Source organism: Pleuronectes platessa, chromosome 1 (genome assembly GCF_947347685.1).
Source record: "Pleuronectes platessa chromosome 1, fPlePla1.1, whole genome shotgun sequence".
Classification (NCBI taxonomy): Eukaryota; Metazoa; Chordata; class Actinopteri; order Pleuronectiformes; family Pleuronectidae; genus Pleuronectes; species Pleuronectes platessa.
In genome coordinates, this window is record NC_070626.1 from 6765934 (window position 1) to 6780316 (window position 14383).

Below are 14383 nucleotides of genomic sequence, written 5' to 3' on the forward strand. Positions count from 1 at the left end.
CAGTCTGTCAATTGGACTGTTGATCTTCAAGTAGTGGAGCGTGTTTTTAGCAACGATTTAGCTCCAGTATCAAGCCTAACCTATTTGCAACTCCATCTGCAGCAGACTTTTTACTGCCCCTAGCTTCTATCAATATGAGAAACCTGCTGCATTTTCGCCTGTCACAAACTAAGCTGTCACTAGTTTTCCATGTGTTAAAATGTAAGTAAAGGAGCAACAATGTTTCTGTATCAAAGTTAGTCTGCCCCAGAGTTATAGTATAATGTACCAAATGTCACATTGAACAAAACCACCTTAAACACACGTATCCGGCTTTTGTCTGCAGTATGAAAGGATATAATCGGCATTGATTCCTGGGTCAAATGACTCTGCACTAGTCACAGGTATTTACGATCTCCAGCTCGGGTGGACATATTCATTTTTACACCACTGCACTAACAAACACACCTGTCACCTGCCCACCACTGTGTTGTTAACCTTACAACACTGCAGCCCAGGGGGGAAGTGATCTTGGGCTTGGTGACCACTGGTCTTTGGACTACAAACATCAAAACAAGGCTATACTAAGTATCCTAGCAATGCTAACCAGCTGCGTACCGCCATTTTGCCTAATAATGCAGTTCATATATTGGTCCAGACAATGTAGAAGCTCCAACCCACAGATGAGATCGGACAAATTCATTTTAACAGCTTGCAAAACAGTTGGCAGATCACTGTCAGTGCGTAAAGAAAGGTAAAATGTCTATAGCCAATGTGAAGACAATGATTCGCCTTTTAGAAGACAAGATAGAGAGGATTCTGGTGCTTTCATGCAGCTTCAAGAATGTGGCCACATGCGTCCCAGAACACCTCTCACTGTGGTTTGAGTGATCACATCTTAGGATACATGGACGGATGCATGGGTGTGCATTTCAGACCTGTACTTAGCGCTGATCTCTAATGATCACATCACTCAGGCCGGATGTTAATACCAAGTCTTAACTGTGATTTCGATATGGCTGCTAACAGTATCTGTTAAATCAGCTTGTGCTATGAATGTGTCAGCTTTCTATTGCTAACAGTCTACCTTTGAGCAGACAAACACAGTTTATTCAATTCCTTTCACTTTTGCTCTTGCCTTCTTTGTTTTAAAAAGCCTCCATCCTCTAAACCCTTTATATCTGGAATACTCCTCTTACTACAGCCCCATGAACGGAAAGCTTGACAGACCAGCTGTGCCTAGTAACACTTGCTAATTAAGCAGATGTCGTATGAGGGAGGGGTTTTAACAACCCTCTATTGAAACCTCACTGATTGCAGACATTTTGTAGAGCAGGGTTATCTGCCTTGTCTTGCTGCCTGGCCTCACAGCGTAGCTTTAAGTGTAAAGAAGATTTCCAGTCATCTGTGACTGACTATTGATGCCACCACCTCCTCCTCTACAACTGCACAAATCAATCCTACCGTCAGCTAGATTACATCTGAGTAGACAGAACTTGGCTCGTTCAGTCCATCTTCTTGTCAGTACAAGATTTTCTGCTCTTAAGATGTTCCCATCAATCAGAGCGAAACACCGGATTGTTTGAGGTGATTGATTAGACGAACAGTGATTGTTCATGTTGATTGATCAGAATGATAGCGGAGCGGCCACTGTTTCACTCTAGCAAATTGGAGATGCATGGATCTGAGTGGCTTTTAAATTTGTTCTCAGAAGGGTGTGTTAGATGATCGCATGAGAGATTAAACATATATAACTTGAATTCACTTCTGTCATTACCTCCACAACTGTTTCACTCCTGCAATTAAGCACTTAAAGGTCACAATGAGCAGATAAGTTGCCTAGAAACCTGAGGGAAATATAACAGAGCTGTGGGCTGCGGGTGGTATTCCTGGTAACTTTAGAAAATGTGTATTTAGAATTGAGAGAAACAGCTCTTTTAAGGGATCTTTTAAGTACATGATTGCCTTATATGCTTATTAGGCAATCATGTGCATAGGGTTCTGTCCACATATAAACAAAAGTAAAACAAGCTTTTAAAAACTTGATTAAAACCGTTCTTTTAATGGCGCTCACAAGTGTAAGGTGATATTCTATAGTAAAATTCTACACGTTAATTTGGGTATCTGGCATGTCTACCGTCCCAAAAACTGTGGAAAAAACAACTCCCACGATTTGTTTTGGTTCCTCTATTTCAGAAATGATACGCTAGAGTGCGTCGAATGGGATTACGACCGAAATAAACGTCATAGTCACATCATGCCCATGTAGGGAGTCTCGCTACATGGCCTGGGACGAGCTCGCGAGCTAACGCTAGCCGGGCTCCACCGGCCCAGTAAGCTTGCGAGCTGAAGCTAGCTGGGGAGCCCGTCAGACATTTAAGTGGCCGCATAAACAAGGGACCCCTGAAAAACAGAAAGAGAGAGGAATGCGATCCCAGTGACTTTGAATCTGGCATCATTGCAGACTAGTATAAGTATTGCTAGTACACCTGGGATTTTCATGCACAACAGACTCGAGAGTTTCTACTCAGACTGCAGCCTAAAATGAAAACATCAAGTGAGCTGCATCCAGCTGCAGATGGAAACGCCTTTTTGATGGCAGAGGTCAGAGGAGGATGGCCAGATCGGTTGGAGTAGAAATGGTGTCGGGTTGTTTTTTTTTGGGCAAATTTTGGTTTCTTGATACCAATCAATCAAAGACACAGCCTCTCTGAGTGGTAAGGTGTTCCTTTCGAAGTGTAAGTAGGAGGCTTTTATCGTATACTCTGGGCAGCCGAGAGGACGATGATGGTGAAGTTGATACTGAAGGAAGAATTCTCCGAAGACCCAGAACTTGCTTGTATAGTTAAGTTTTATTACAAAGAAGTTCACAGATCAGGACGGGCACCATGGTATACCCGGAGACATTCACAAGCCAATAGTGAAGCCTGCTTTGCAGGAGTTGAGGCCACATTATATAGAGGTTGCCTACGCCCATGACAACGTCCCACATCCCATGGTTGAGAGGTACATGACTGCATGTATCTGAGCGCATAACATGTAAATGAAACGATGAATTCATAAGGACATGCCTCGTGCTTAATAGACAAAAACCCATGTTCTATACTCATCCATTAACAGGTCAGAGATCATTCCCTAGGGGAATGAACTAAAGGGAAATGCATAGAAGAATTACTGAGAATCTGAAGATGGTGGCTGCATGCTTAAACATGTAATTCTGGTTCATACCCAGGTTAAAGGTAGCTGAATATACCACACTTTTACAAGTGATTTATTTCTATAGAAGAAGACTCATCCCTTTCAAATTAAACCCTAGTGAAAACCGAGTGGGAAGGTAAGATGGGAAAAATAAACTACCCAACTTTGCCTGGCTCCAACGGAAATCTGATTGTCCCCTGATTTGCCTATGTCCTGTCCATAAGTATACAATTTGTTACGTTTTTTTGAAATACTCAATGTATTTGAACAAAGAAAATTTTTCAAAATATGTTCAATTACGTGTGGCTTTGCCTGGATGGAAGTAATGCCAATCCTTGGTTAGAAATAGCAGATAAATTATTTTTCTGGGTCTAAATATTCCAATGAGATAACAAAAGAGAGGTTATCACATCTGGAATTATTTTCAGTACACTTTTTTGGTCTATTGTAACTTTTTGAGTAATAAATCCAACACTAGCTGCTATTTTCATCCTGTCCACCCCTCTTCTTTCATCTGCAGCAGATGACAACATTTGTACTGTCATATCTGAGACACCAAGCACAACATCCCTTGCTTGTAACGTCTCTTTTACTCCAATTGTATCCTTCACTCAAACACATTGTCTTCTTTGTCCCTCATCTACATCTATACTGTTTGAAGTCTACCATCTCCCAATCTTCTGTCTCTCCCGTCTTATCCGTCACTCAAACCCTGGCCTCCTCCCTAGCCTCTGTTCCACGGCTGTCACATCGGGGATGGGGCATTTGTTTTCCACACCTTGTTCTATAAACAATCTCTCGTATCATGTCATCTCACTGGGCTCGCTCCGCTCCTCTGGGCCCTTTCTACCTTCTGTCCCTCTGCTAATACAGTATACCATGACATCGGCTTCTCTAACCCTATTCTCCCCTCTTGGCCTTCATCCTGCCCCTCCCGCATTATGTCTATTACGCCAAACAACTCACCCCTTCCAGGTCTATCATCTCCCTTTGAACTGTCATACCTGTTACTTTTCTCCCTCCTTCCCCTTGCACCTCTTTCTGCTGCGTGCTGCCTCTCAGATGGATATGCAATAGTGAGTCAGAGCGAGCCCTGTGCTGAATATTAAATCCGAAGCCGGTTCCTTCTTCCTCGACAGAATCTGTTTATCTCGGCGTCGCCACCATCTCCAGTGCTGCGAGCTGCGTTTGCTCACCTCACCTCGTCCCTCGCAGCAATTTGATTGTGTTGACAACAGCTGCCTGACGATGGGAGAGTGGCAATTACATTTTGCAATGTGTTATTCCCACCCATATACTCTAGTGCTTATCCCCTTGCAACTCACGGCTTTGCCCAAAAATAGCCTCCCTTTTAGCTGTTTCTTTTTTCCCTTCTGTTTTTGAGGGAAGGACTCAAAAGACTATAAAGGAATATTCCAGTATTATTGTATGTGGGTCTTATTTTAATATTTTGTCAGTTATAAATATTGATCAGAATAACAATAAGCAGTTGCACTACTTCTGTTAAAGAGCTCATGGAAATACTGTTGAATAGGGAAATACGAGCCTGCTACAGATTTAATTTGAACTGAAACAAGAGGCAATGACTGCATAACTCTGCCAAGGCCCTTAATTCACAAGATCCAATTTTTTATTTGGATCAGCACCAAATTCACACACTCGTAAATATCAGTCCCCTAAATATGTAAACATTTTGTTTTCAAGGTCCATAAATTATTCACTGAGAAATTAGAGTGTTTAATATCAGATTTCCTGGATTCACCCCCTCTTCTGGAGCCGCACCAACATTTATTGAGTTCTTTCCTGATTTATACCCCCTTCTTTTAATAATATAATAACCAAATCTGTACAGTAATTTTTACATAAACATGCTAAGAAACCAATAAACCTTTTCAAACAAAAACAACACAAAATGTTGTCTTATAGAAGCACTGATTGCTGTTGTAGCAAACCTTTTTTTAGTAAAAAAAGTATTCCCTGTGTAGCTGTCTCTACACCAAAGCAGACAAGGTTATGCAAGAGAAGTATATCTGAAAGACATTGTACATTTGGAAGAGGTTTGCTTGATGTAAACATCTGTGACTAGAGAAGCCTGACGTCACCTGAGGTTAAAAATCCGGCTGTGTCACAAACCAGAATGTCGTTGGTTCAATCCCTGGCACCTCCAGTCTGCATTCTAAATGTCATTTGGCAACGCACTGAAATCCCAATTAGTATGATTTATATTTAATTCTTGTGTTATAGTTAGATGATTTCATCTAAGGCATACCTGCTTTCTACCACATCCTCCTCATATCTTTAACATTTCATTTATGTATTTAGTATTCATGTTATGTACAAAAAAAACTCTAACTCAAATTTGCCTCTGACAGCTGTGCAGACAGTGTATGAATGGTACCTTATTGAAAAAGCGCTGAACGTGAATGGAACAGACCAGTTCATTTGTATGCAGAAGCAGGACTGAAGACTTTAGCCCAATTCCCAAGTCCTTTAGGAAGGGATTGCTCCACAAGAAGAACAATTATAGCAACCAACAACTCTTTCATTGAACATATGAGGATTGCTTGTTTTGAGATATACATTAAAAAAAGGCTATTCTACTATTTGAACACATTGTGATGGGGTGAAACAGCAGGTAGGAAAAATTGTTACTGAAGCAGAAAGTTTGATTCCAAATTTAAAAAACATGAAAAGTATTATTTCAACACCCATGGAGAGATGTTCAGCCCCTACACTATAAGTCCCTCTGGATGACAACATCAAATGTAAAAAATAAATCTGTGATCCTCCCCTTCACCCTGTTTGGGGCACTGACCCAGCAATGACAGCACACGTGAGCTCCTATCAAACAGGAATGTCTCTGTAGTGAATTGCAACAGTTGAAAGCAGGAGCCGGTGGTATCCTCTCACACCTTGTGACCACTGTGGACATTTAAAAGGAAGCCTATAAATATGTCTTTTTTATGGTCCCTCCCACCTGTCAGGCGTGCTGTTTGTGCTGCGGTCAGTGGAAATGTGAGAAAATGAAAGGATGCCTTGATAGTCTGTCTGTGAGTTGTCGTTCTTCATTGGTATTCTGCGCACAGGAAGTGTTGGGTGCGAAGGCTCCTCCAGCCTCCCTCGCTTTCCTCCTCCAGGTCTCATGCTTGTCTGTTTGGCCAGTGATTTGCAGTGTCACTTTATCCTCAATTAGCATTGTTCTGCTTTAAAACCTAAAGACTGTACTTTCCCTCCCTTTTTGTTTAATTTCTGCTATTTTCTCCAACACCAACTCCTGTGTCCACAGCAAGCCTTTCGCAACAGTTAGCAAGTGCACAGGAGTAGCAGAGCACCACCTTTTGGCTGACATTGTGTATTGCAATTATAGTGAGAGTAGAATGCGGCACAGAGGGCTTGATGGGCAGATTTCCTACAGACCCTTAGTGTGTGGGTGTGCTGATGTCTTTTCCTGGTAGGATGTTAAAATTTTGCATTTATAGGCTGTCACAAGGAGAGTAAGTGCTTTCACAGCCAGACACATCAGAACATAGAAGTGTAACAAACGCACTTGTACAGTAAATGACATCTTGTGGCGAGCATGTCACACCACTGGGCTTGAAGCAAGCAGAGGAGAAAAAATCAATGTCCATCTCATCTCTCTCTGCCTCTTTGTATCAGCGTGGTCTGACTGCGGGCGACACAGCGGTGAGAAGCTTTTAACTGAAGCACTAAAGCAGTGCTCTGGAAATTGAGCCTCTGTATCCTCCTTGCTGCCATCGCTGAATGCATCTCAGAGACAGTAGGACTTAGTCGTCTGTTTTGTATGACTAGTATAGGAGCCTTTTGACCTGATAATTGGGAAATTAGTGCAGCAAAACACTCAAGGATTTCTATTCCTGCTTTTTTTCCTTTATATTTGTCTCCACAAAACAGCATTACTACAATTAGACTTCAGCCATAACAATGTTGTAAACTTGTGCTTGTGTTAAAAAAAAGCTGAGTCAGCCCATAAATTGAACTTGAAGGTGAAACATCCTCTTTCTGACTGACTGCACAGGATTTCATTCCACCAATTAAATGTGAGCGCTAACCTAAACCCGTCTTTTTTCTTCAGCCAAAAACCTACTGAAGTTGAGTTTTAAATGTCAAGCTCTCCTCCAGCCTCTTTGCTCTGGACACTTCGACTCTGCTGATGTTAACATTTTCTGCTCATGAACTTTATACTTGAGATTGGACTTGACCTCTGGATTGTGATCAGGCTGCAGTCTGGAGACACACATACTGTACCTCTACCAGATGGAGTTTCAGTGTGAGAACAGATTATGCAATGAGCAGGCAGAAATCCCTCCCACAGTCAAAATACAGGACCTCATCCCACCTCCAGTCCATATCAATCCTGTAATCCTCTATTCTGAAGAACCTTCCACCAGCTTATTCGTTTGGAACACAGACTTCTTGTTACAAATGTTTTTTTTAAATTATAAAAGTGTGATGTATTACTTTGAAATGTTGCATTTAAATGCTACATCCAACATAGCTCTGACATCCGGGGTATTTGGTCAGACTTGAAAAACATCCTCCTGAACCACAGAAGACATTTTACAAATGGTTTTCTTGGTAATTTTCCTCATGATGATTAATTGGACTGTTATAGATAACATTTTACAAGTTTCAATTTAAAGAAATGTTAATCACAATTGCCATCAGTCAGAAACATTAGCAATATAGATCTAATAAATACATATGATCTATCCATTATCTATACCTCTTTCCTTTGAGGGTCTCTGGAGTCAATCCCAGCTGTCATCGAGCGAGAACATCCTGGGTAGGTCACCAGTGTATAGCAGGGCCAACATACAGAGAAAGACAACCATTTACACTATATATAGTATCTACTCGTATATAGTAGATTATATAGAGTGGTATATAGATTTCACTGCTCTCATGTATGTAGGTGGTGTGTTCTTTTGTAGAAAGAGCTTATTCACTTTTCTTACATAATATGCACATGTTACCAAAGCAACTTATTATGTAAAGCACAGTGGCAGTTATAACCCATGACACAGACTGTTGAATTCGGGTTCAATTTTCAAAACTCACGAATAAGTCCTTATCGTGAGAAATCATTTGAAAATACATTATATATTTATATATATGTATATATTAATCCTAAACATTACATTTTTGTTGCCTTTTGTGGTATATTTTTTGTAGAGTAACATGTTTGTCGTGTCTATGTGCACACTGTAGACCCTTTCACAGGTTCTCCCTCTAAAAAACAAGTCAGCTGGAAACTAAAACCAGCTGGAGACACAACTCGAAGTTAACATTTATTGGCCATGAGATTAAATCTCCTTGCAACAGTTAGCGTCTCAGCTGACAGAGTCAACAGTTGTCAGCTAGAAGGGAGAAGCCTGCTTTTGTTGGCTTATGCTGGAAACTAAAGATCCACTGTTTTGAGTTTATCATTTTTTTTAATGTTGTGTTCATTAAGTCCGTGACTCATATGTAAACCATCAAGCAACGTGCTGTCGTTTATTCATTGTAATGAGGACTCAGCTCTTCATATGGGCGTCTGCAGCTCACAACAACACTGTTATCGGCTCCGGGGCACTTGGGTCCACTAACCATGTCACTGATGGCAGCGTGGGGACCTGTAATTATCTCCACATCTCGTAACATTATACAGAGCTAATACGCAAGGTGGTTCAGCCACATGGAGGTGATTTCAGATTATGAGTTGCAACAACACAAATGTCTCGGTGGATCAAACGGATGACGAACTCACACTTTCATTACGTCAAGAAATGGAACTGTGTTAACATTTTGTATCAAATATGCTTTTTTTAATCTCAAAACAATGCTGATGCAATCGCAGGGAACTGCATAGATAAACAATTTAGTTTTCTCTGAAATCCAAGGGCCTATCAAGGGACAGGGCCAGGGGGGCACTGGCCCCAATTAAAGTCTGATTGGCCCCTCAAATGCCCCCTTTACTTATTAGACGTTTTTTTTCTAAATATACTTACATGAACAGTAACTATTATTTCAAGAATTTTGTATTTTCTTTGCTTTTTTGAGGTACAACAAGGAACAATTATTCGAATTACGTTTAATGATATGTGGCTTTGCTCAATTGCTTGTATCTCCCTCTCTATGTGTGTGTGTGTGTGTGTGTGTGTGTGTGTGTGTGTGTGTGTGTTCGTGTGTGTGTTTTTTCTTGTAGGCATACCGTTTCCTTGCCATTAACAAGAAGCTGGGGTTGAGTGGGCGTCCAGAGAGGCCAGTGGGCTGCATCGGGACCTGCAAGGTATGAAATTGCACAGCTACTTACATGTACACACTCACTGATATGTGCAGTCCATGTTGCCCTGCGACACAGGTCATGGGTGACTGCATAACACCTCCCACATATTGATCTGCATACATTGCCTCAAGCTCAGAGGAGTCAACCATTGCTTGGAAAGTTCACACAGGCACAGAAAATATTCAGCTTCAAGAACTTTTCTCCTCCTCACACATACAGTACGCATCAATGAATGCTGAATAGATTTGACTTCTCCACAAGACGGGTTGCATTTTAATAGGCTAAACTGCTGTCAGGCAGTGTGTGTGTGTGTGTGTGTGTGTGTGTGTGTGTGTGTGTGTGTGTGTGTGTGTGTGTGTGTGTGTGTGTGTGTGTGTGTGTGTGTGTGTGTGTGTGTGTGTGTGTGTGTGTGTGTGTGTGTGTGTGTGTGTCATTGTGCATTTGTGCTTGGTGCTAATATCTCTTGCTCATGTTATTCGCATTTTCTCTCAAATGAAGGTCACAACACGAACAAATAATTTGAGCTGTAGCAGCTTTCTCATACAAAGGCATCGCCAAGCAAATGAATCGTGGCTCCCAACGCATGGCTAAGACAATATTATAATGGAACAATTATGGAGAAAATGGCAGACTGCCAGAGGACATTATCCTCATCAGTGTGTCTTTATATAGATGCTCTTGTATGTGTGTGTTTCCTGTGACAATCTGCATGTGTGAAACAGTGATTCTGTATGGAAGCGTATGTTCTATATGTGTGTCATCAGGAGTGGTTGTGTAGCTCCTGTGTGTCCTCCTTATCTAAGGATTGATGACTTGTTTTATACGCTGCCCAGAATAATGTATACGTGGCTACTTGTGAGCCATCCGTCTTCTAATGCAATACTGTGTGTGTGTGTGTGTGTGTGTGTGTGTGTGTGTCTCTGTGTGTTTCCTTCCAGATTTATCGTATCCTGGGCAAGACAGTGGTGTGCTACCCAATAGTGTTTGATCTAAGTGACTTTTACCTGTCCCAGGATGTAATGCTGCTGATTGATGACATCACGGTAAGTCTGGGTCACACTTGCAGAACTCTGAAGTGTCACTGTTCCACAGCCAACCACTTGTGATGTGCTCACAGAACTAACACTAGAATGCCACTCGGCGAGCTCATCCCTCCGGGGCCAAGGCCCAACAGTCCCCTTATGAAACCACATTTAAATTACCTAGATCCAGATTTATTTGCATAATTCTGCAATTAAATTTAAATATAGCCCCCTTGGTTGAGGTTAATAATAAGCCAATGCCACATTTGTATCAAGCATGTTCACCACTCATCGTGTTGACAGCAAGTAAAAAACAAACAGATAAACTAATAATAGTTAATATAATCACATTCAAATTAAAGTATATCCTTTGAATAATTTGATTTGAATATTGAACATAAGTCAACGATAAATTTCGTTATTTAAATCCTTGCCCTCAATAATTTTATCAATATTTGAACCACACTTGTTAGTTCTGTTCAAAATAAAAACACCTTTACTGTAACTGCAACAAATACTGTACATGCCAATCTCAAATGCGTGCGTGTGCGTGTGTGTGCGTGTGCGTGTGTGTGCGTGTGCGTGTGTGTGTGTGTATCTGCAGAACGCCCTGCAGTTCATCAAACAGTGCTGGAAGATGCAGGGACGTCCTCTCTTCCTGGTTCTCATCCGTGAGGATAACATCAAGTAATAAACACACACTCCATAATAGCCGTTTTATCTTTTTTTTCGCTCTACCTGTCCTATTATAGCTTTTTCATAATAATCTTCGTCCTCCAATCTCTCCATATATCACCTTTATCTCTCTCTCTGTCTGATCCGGCTGAAGCTCACAACAAAACTTATTGTCAGAGTCAGTGCAATTTATCAGGAAGGTGCTACTGTAGGTGCTTGCTGATTCGGTGATAATGTTGCTCATTTGTATCACTATTGCTTGGCTGGTGGGCTGATTACAGCAGTATTGACCATTACCCAGAGAACCATATGTTTAATGTGATACGAACGCTTGTACATTCACACCGCAGCATCTGGGATGAGTCAGTGGCTTCTCACAGTCAATAGTCATTAGTTTGCTATTGATCGGGATGATGACCTGTAGAGACGATGACAGCGGAGCGAAACAAAGCATTGAGGGTTTGGTTGAAGTGCGCTTTAATATTCACAGGTTTGAGCTGTGATTATTCAATGCTAATGGTGGCTTTGACGCCGATGTTTGGATTGTGAAAGAGGAAATGGAGAAAGGGCGCAAAATGTTTTGACCTCTGTGTCGCCAGGGGGAGCCGCTTCAACCCAGTCTTAGACATGCTGGCATCTTTCAAGAAAGGCAACATCGGTGGGGTCAAGGTTCATGTCGACAGACTTCAGGTTTGTGGATCTAATTAATGTAATGAGCTTATTATGTATTGATGTATGTCTGTCATTCTGTCATTCTTAAACACTCTTTATATTACGCTTGTCAATGTCCTCAATGGATTATTTGATGTGTTACTAGTCAGTCAAAGTATTTCGTTGTGTTTTTTTTGTATAACAACAGCATTGCCCATCCTGTAAAAATGTAATTAGGTATTTAATCATTGATAAACATAATTTTAATTATGATATAATACAATGGTTTGTTCAGACTCCCTTTTGTCAGCATTCAGCAAATACTGAATATAACAAATTCTGGTGTATAACTTCTAAGACAGACGTTTATGTAATTATTCTTGTATTGACAAGAAGGTTTGAAACCGTACAACAGCACAAAACTGTCAGCAAGTAGAAAATAAAAATATAAAGTAGCAAAAAGCAACAGCCTCAGTCTCACTGGTTTTAAGGAAGAATATACACATTATTATGGCTTAATGATCAGGGGAGTTCAGTGTGTTTAGCACTGATGGCTCACTTTAGTATCATCCAAGTGCTGAACACAAATGCTCAGGTGTTTACTGGGGCTGATCACAATATAATAACAATATAAAAGAGGTTCATTATATGTATGTATAGTTCTTTTGCATTGTGTAAGCACAATGAGGAGGTATAACACATAAATGATCCGTTTTATCATTTGTCGATCTCACAACCTTCCCTCAGGAACAAAGATCTGTTTTTAAACTTGAAAGAAATAATCTTTAGACATATTTATTGGTAACATTTTTGGCCACATCACCCAGCTATATCCTGTATACTCTACAGCAGTGGTTTTCAATAGGTGAGGCGCGCCTCCCCTGGGGGGCGCCAAAGAGCCAAAGGGGAGGCGCGACACGAGACACTCGCAAAAACAAAATACACATCTGTATGCAGCTCTAGTGATATCGATAATTGTGCGTGCGTGTATTAGTTTTAAAATGCATCGTTTCCCTGTCCCAAGTCAACAGGAGTCAGCATTAAGGGAGGAGACAGGACCCAGCAAAAAACGTAGGAAAAATGATCTTGAATGCGTTTCTGGTTGTCTGTGGAGAGCGAGTTCCCCCAGATCTCCAATAGGGCTATGGAAGTCTTAATCCCCTTTACCTCCACGTACTTGTGTGTGTGTGGGTTTTCCACACTGACCGTGATTAAAAACAAATACAGATCAAGGCTGCAGGTGGAGGACGACTTGTGTATATTTCTCTCTGCACTGCAGCCCCGCATCGAACACCTCTGTGCATCAAAAGCGAGGCCTCATTGTTCCCACTGATATGGACGATTCAATTGAAAGTCAATGTTGTGTTGTCTTGAATCCATGAATTGGGTGGGCCATAGGGTTGATGCCGCTCGTAGCGCAAATGATGTGAATTTGACGCATTTTGTTTGTTGTTTAAATTTGAGGTTGTACGTGGCTGAAATCGTTAACAAATTTCATGAAAATATGTGAATCTGTTCGATCTGATAATATGCCGTTGTCGTTCATTGATCAGAGAGTTGTCCATTGTGCAGATTCTTTTCGAGACGATGTGCATCTCCTTCAAATGTGCGCTTAAAGCCCGGTCACACAGCACCGATCAGCCGTCGGATGTCGTTGGTTGTAGCTTTGGCGATTTGCTGTTGCAAAGAATCGTTTATGAATGCACTTTTAAAAAAGTTGTGGAAATAAAATGTCTTCAACATTACATTTGATTAGTTATTGAAAATCATCATTGCCTGGAACACACAAAAGATGGCATTTACTGAAGAGGCGTGTGTGGGTTAGGTCAGGCGGACGGGATTCATTTTTTTGGAGGGGAGGCTCGGCTGTCCTTACCTACTCTAAGGGGAGGCTCACATTCACCCAATTTGAAAACCCCTGCTCTACAGTAACTCAGTGGTGTTAAAACATTCATATCAATTCAATCAGATCATTGTTGCTATCATTGTTTCTGCAGTTTTGATGGTTTACATATTGTGAAGGGTTTCATAGCAGATTATGTCAGGGGAGAACATGCCACCCGCTCTCTTCTGTTTGCTCAGTTACTGCGGATATTACAGCTGTCTCTGAAATAAAGGGGGGCTTAATATTACAAATGTTTCAACAAATTGTTTTTCAGGGCTTCACCTCTTTTTCTGGTGAAATGTGAAAAGAAAATCCCAGCCCTTAATCTTGATACCCTCCTTTTCCAATTGCAATGCAAGTGTTTATCTGTGTGTTGAACTCGATGTGTCAGATTCAATTTCTAGGACGGTCTGTTTTTGTTTGCCCTGGAAAGGTGGAGCTCGATTCAGCCTCGTTTTTTTTTTAAGAGAAATGGGGTGCAGCTTTTAGTGAAAATACACTGGAGCAGCAACAGAAATTTCAATGGTGTATATTAAAAGATTAGAAATCCATAAATGTGTCTTTTGAGGCACTGAGAAAGCTGTAGAGAAATCTGAATCAAAGGCTCAGTGCCAACATGCACAAAACAACCAGTTTACATTTCTGAGTTATACTATGCATTTGACATGAGAGATGAATGGAACAATA

At 41.0% G+C, this 14383-nt stretch overlaps 1 protein-coding gene across 3 annotated transcripts in view; it reads left to right on the top strand.

Annotated features, from left to right (window-relative positions):
• Positions 1-14383, top strand: part of phkb (phosphorylase kinase, beta) — a 109723-nt gene that overhangs the window by 78430 nt on the left and 16910 nt on the right. For all 3 annotated transcript variants that reach the window (XM_053433465.1, XM_053433382.1, XM_053433542.1), the window contains 4 exons: positions 9383-9466; positions 10402-10506; positions 11090-11172; positions 11760-11850. In XM_053433465.1, coding sequence (XP_053289440.1) covers positions 9383-9466; positions 10402-10506; positions 11090-11172; positions 11760-11850 — 363 coding nt within the window. The remainder of the gene's footprint in view (positions 1-9382; positions 9467-10401; positions 10507-11089; positions 11173-11759; positions 11851-14383) is intronic.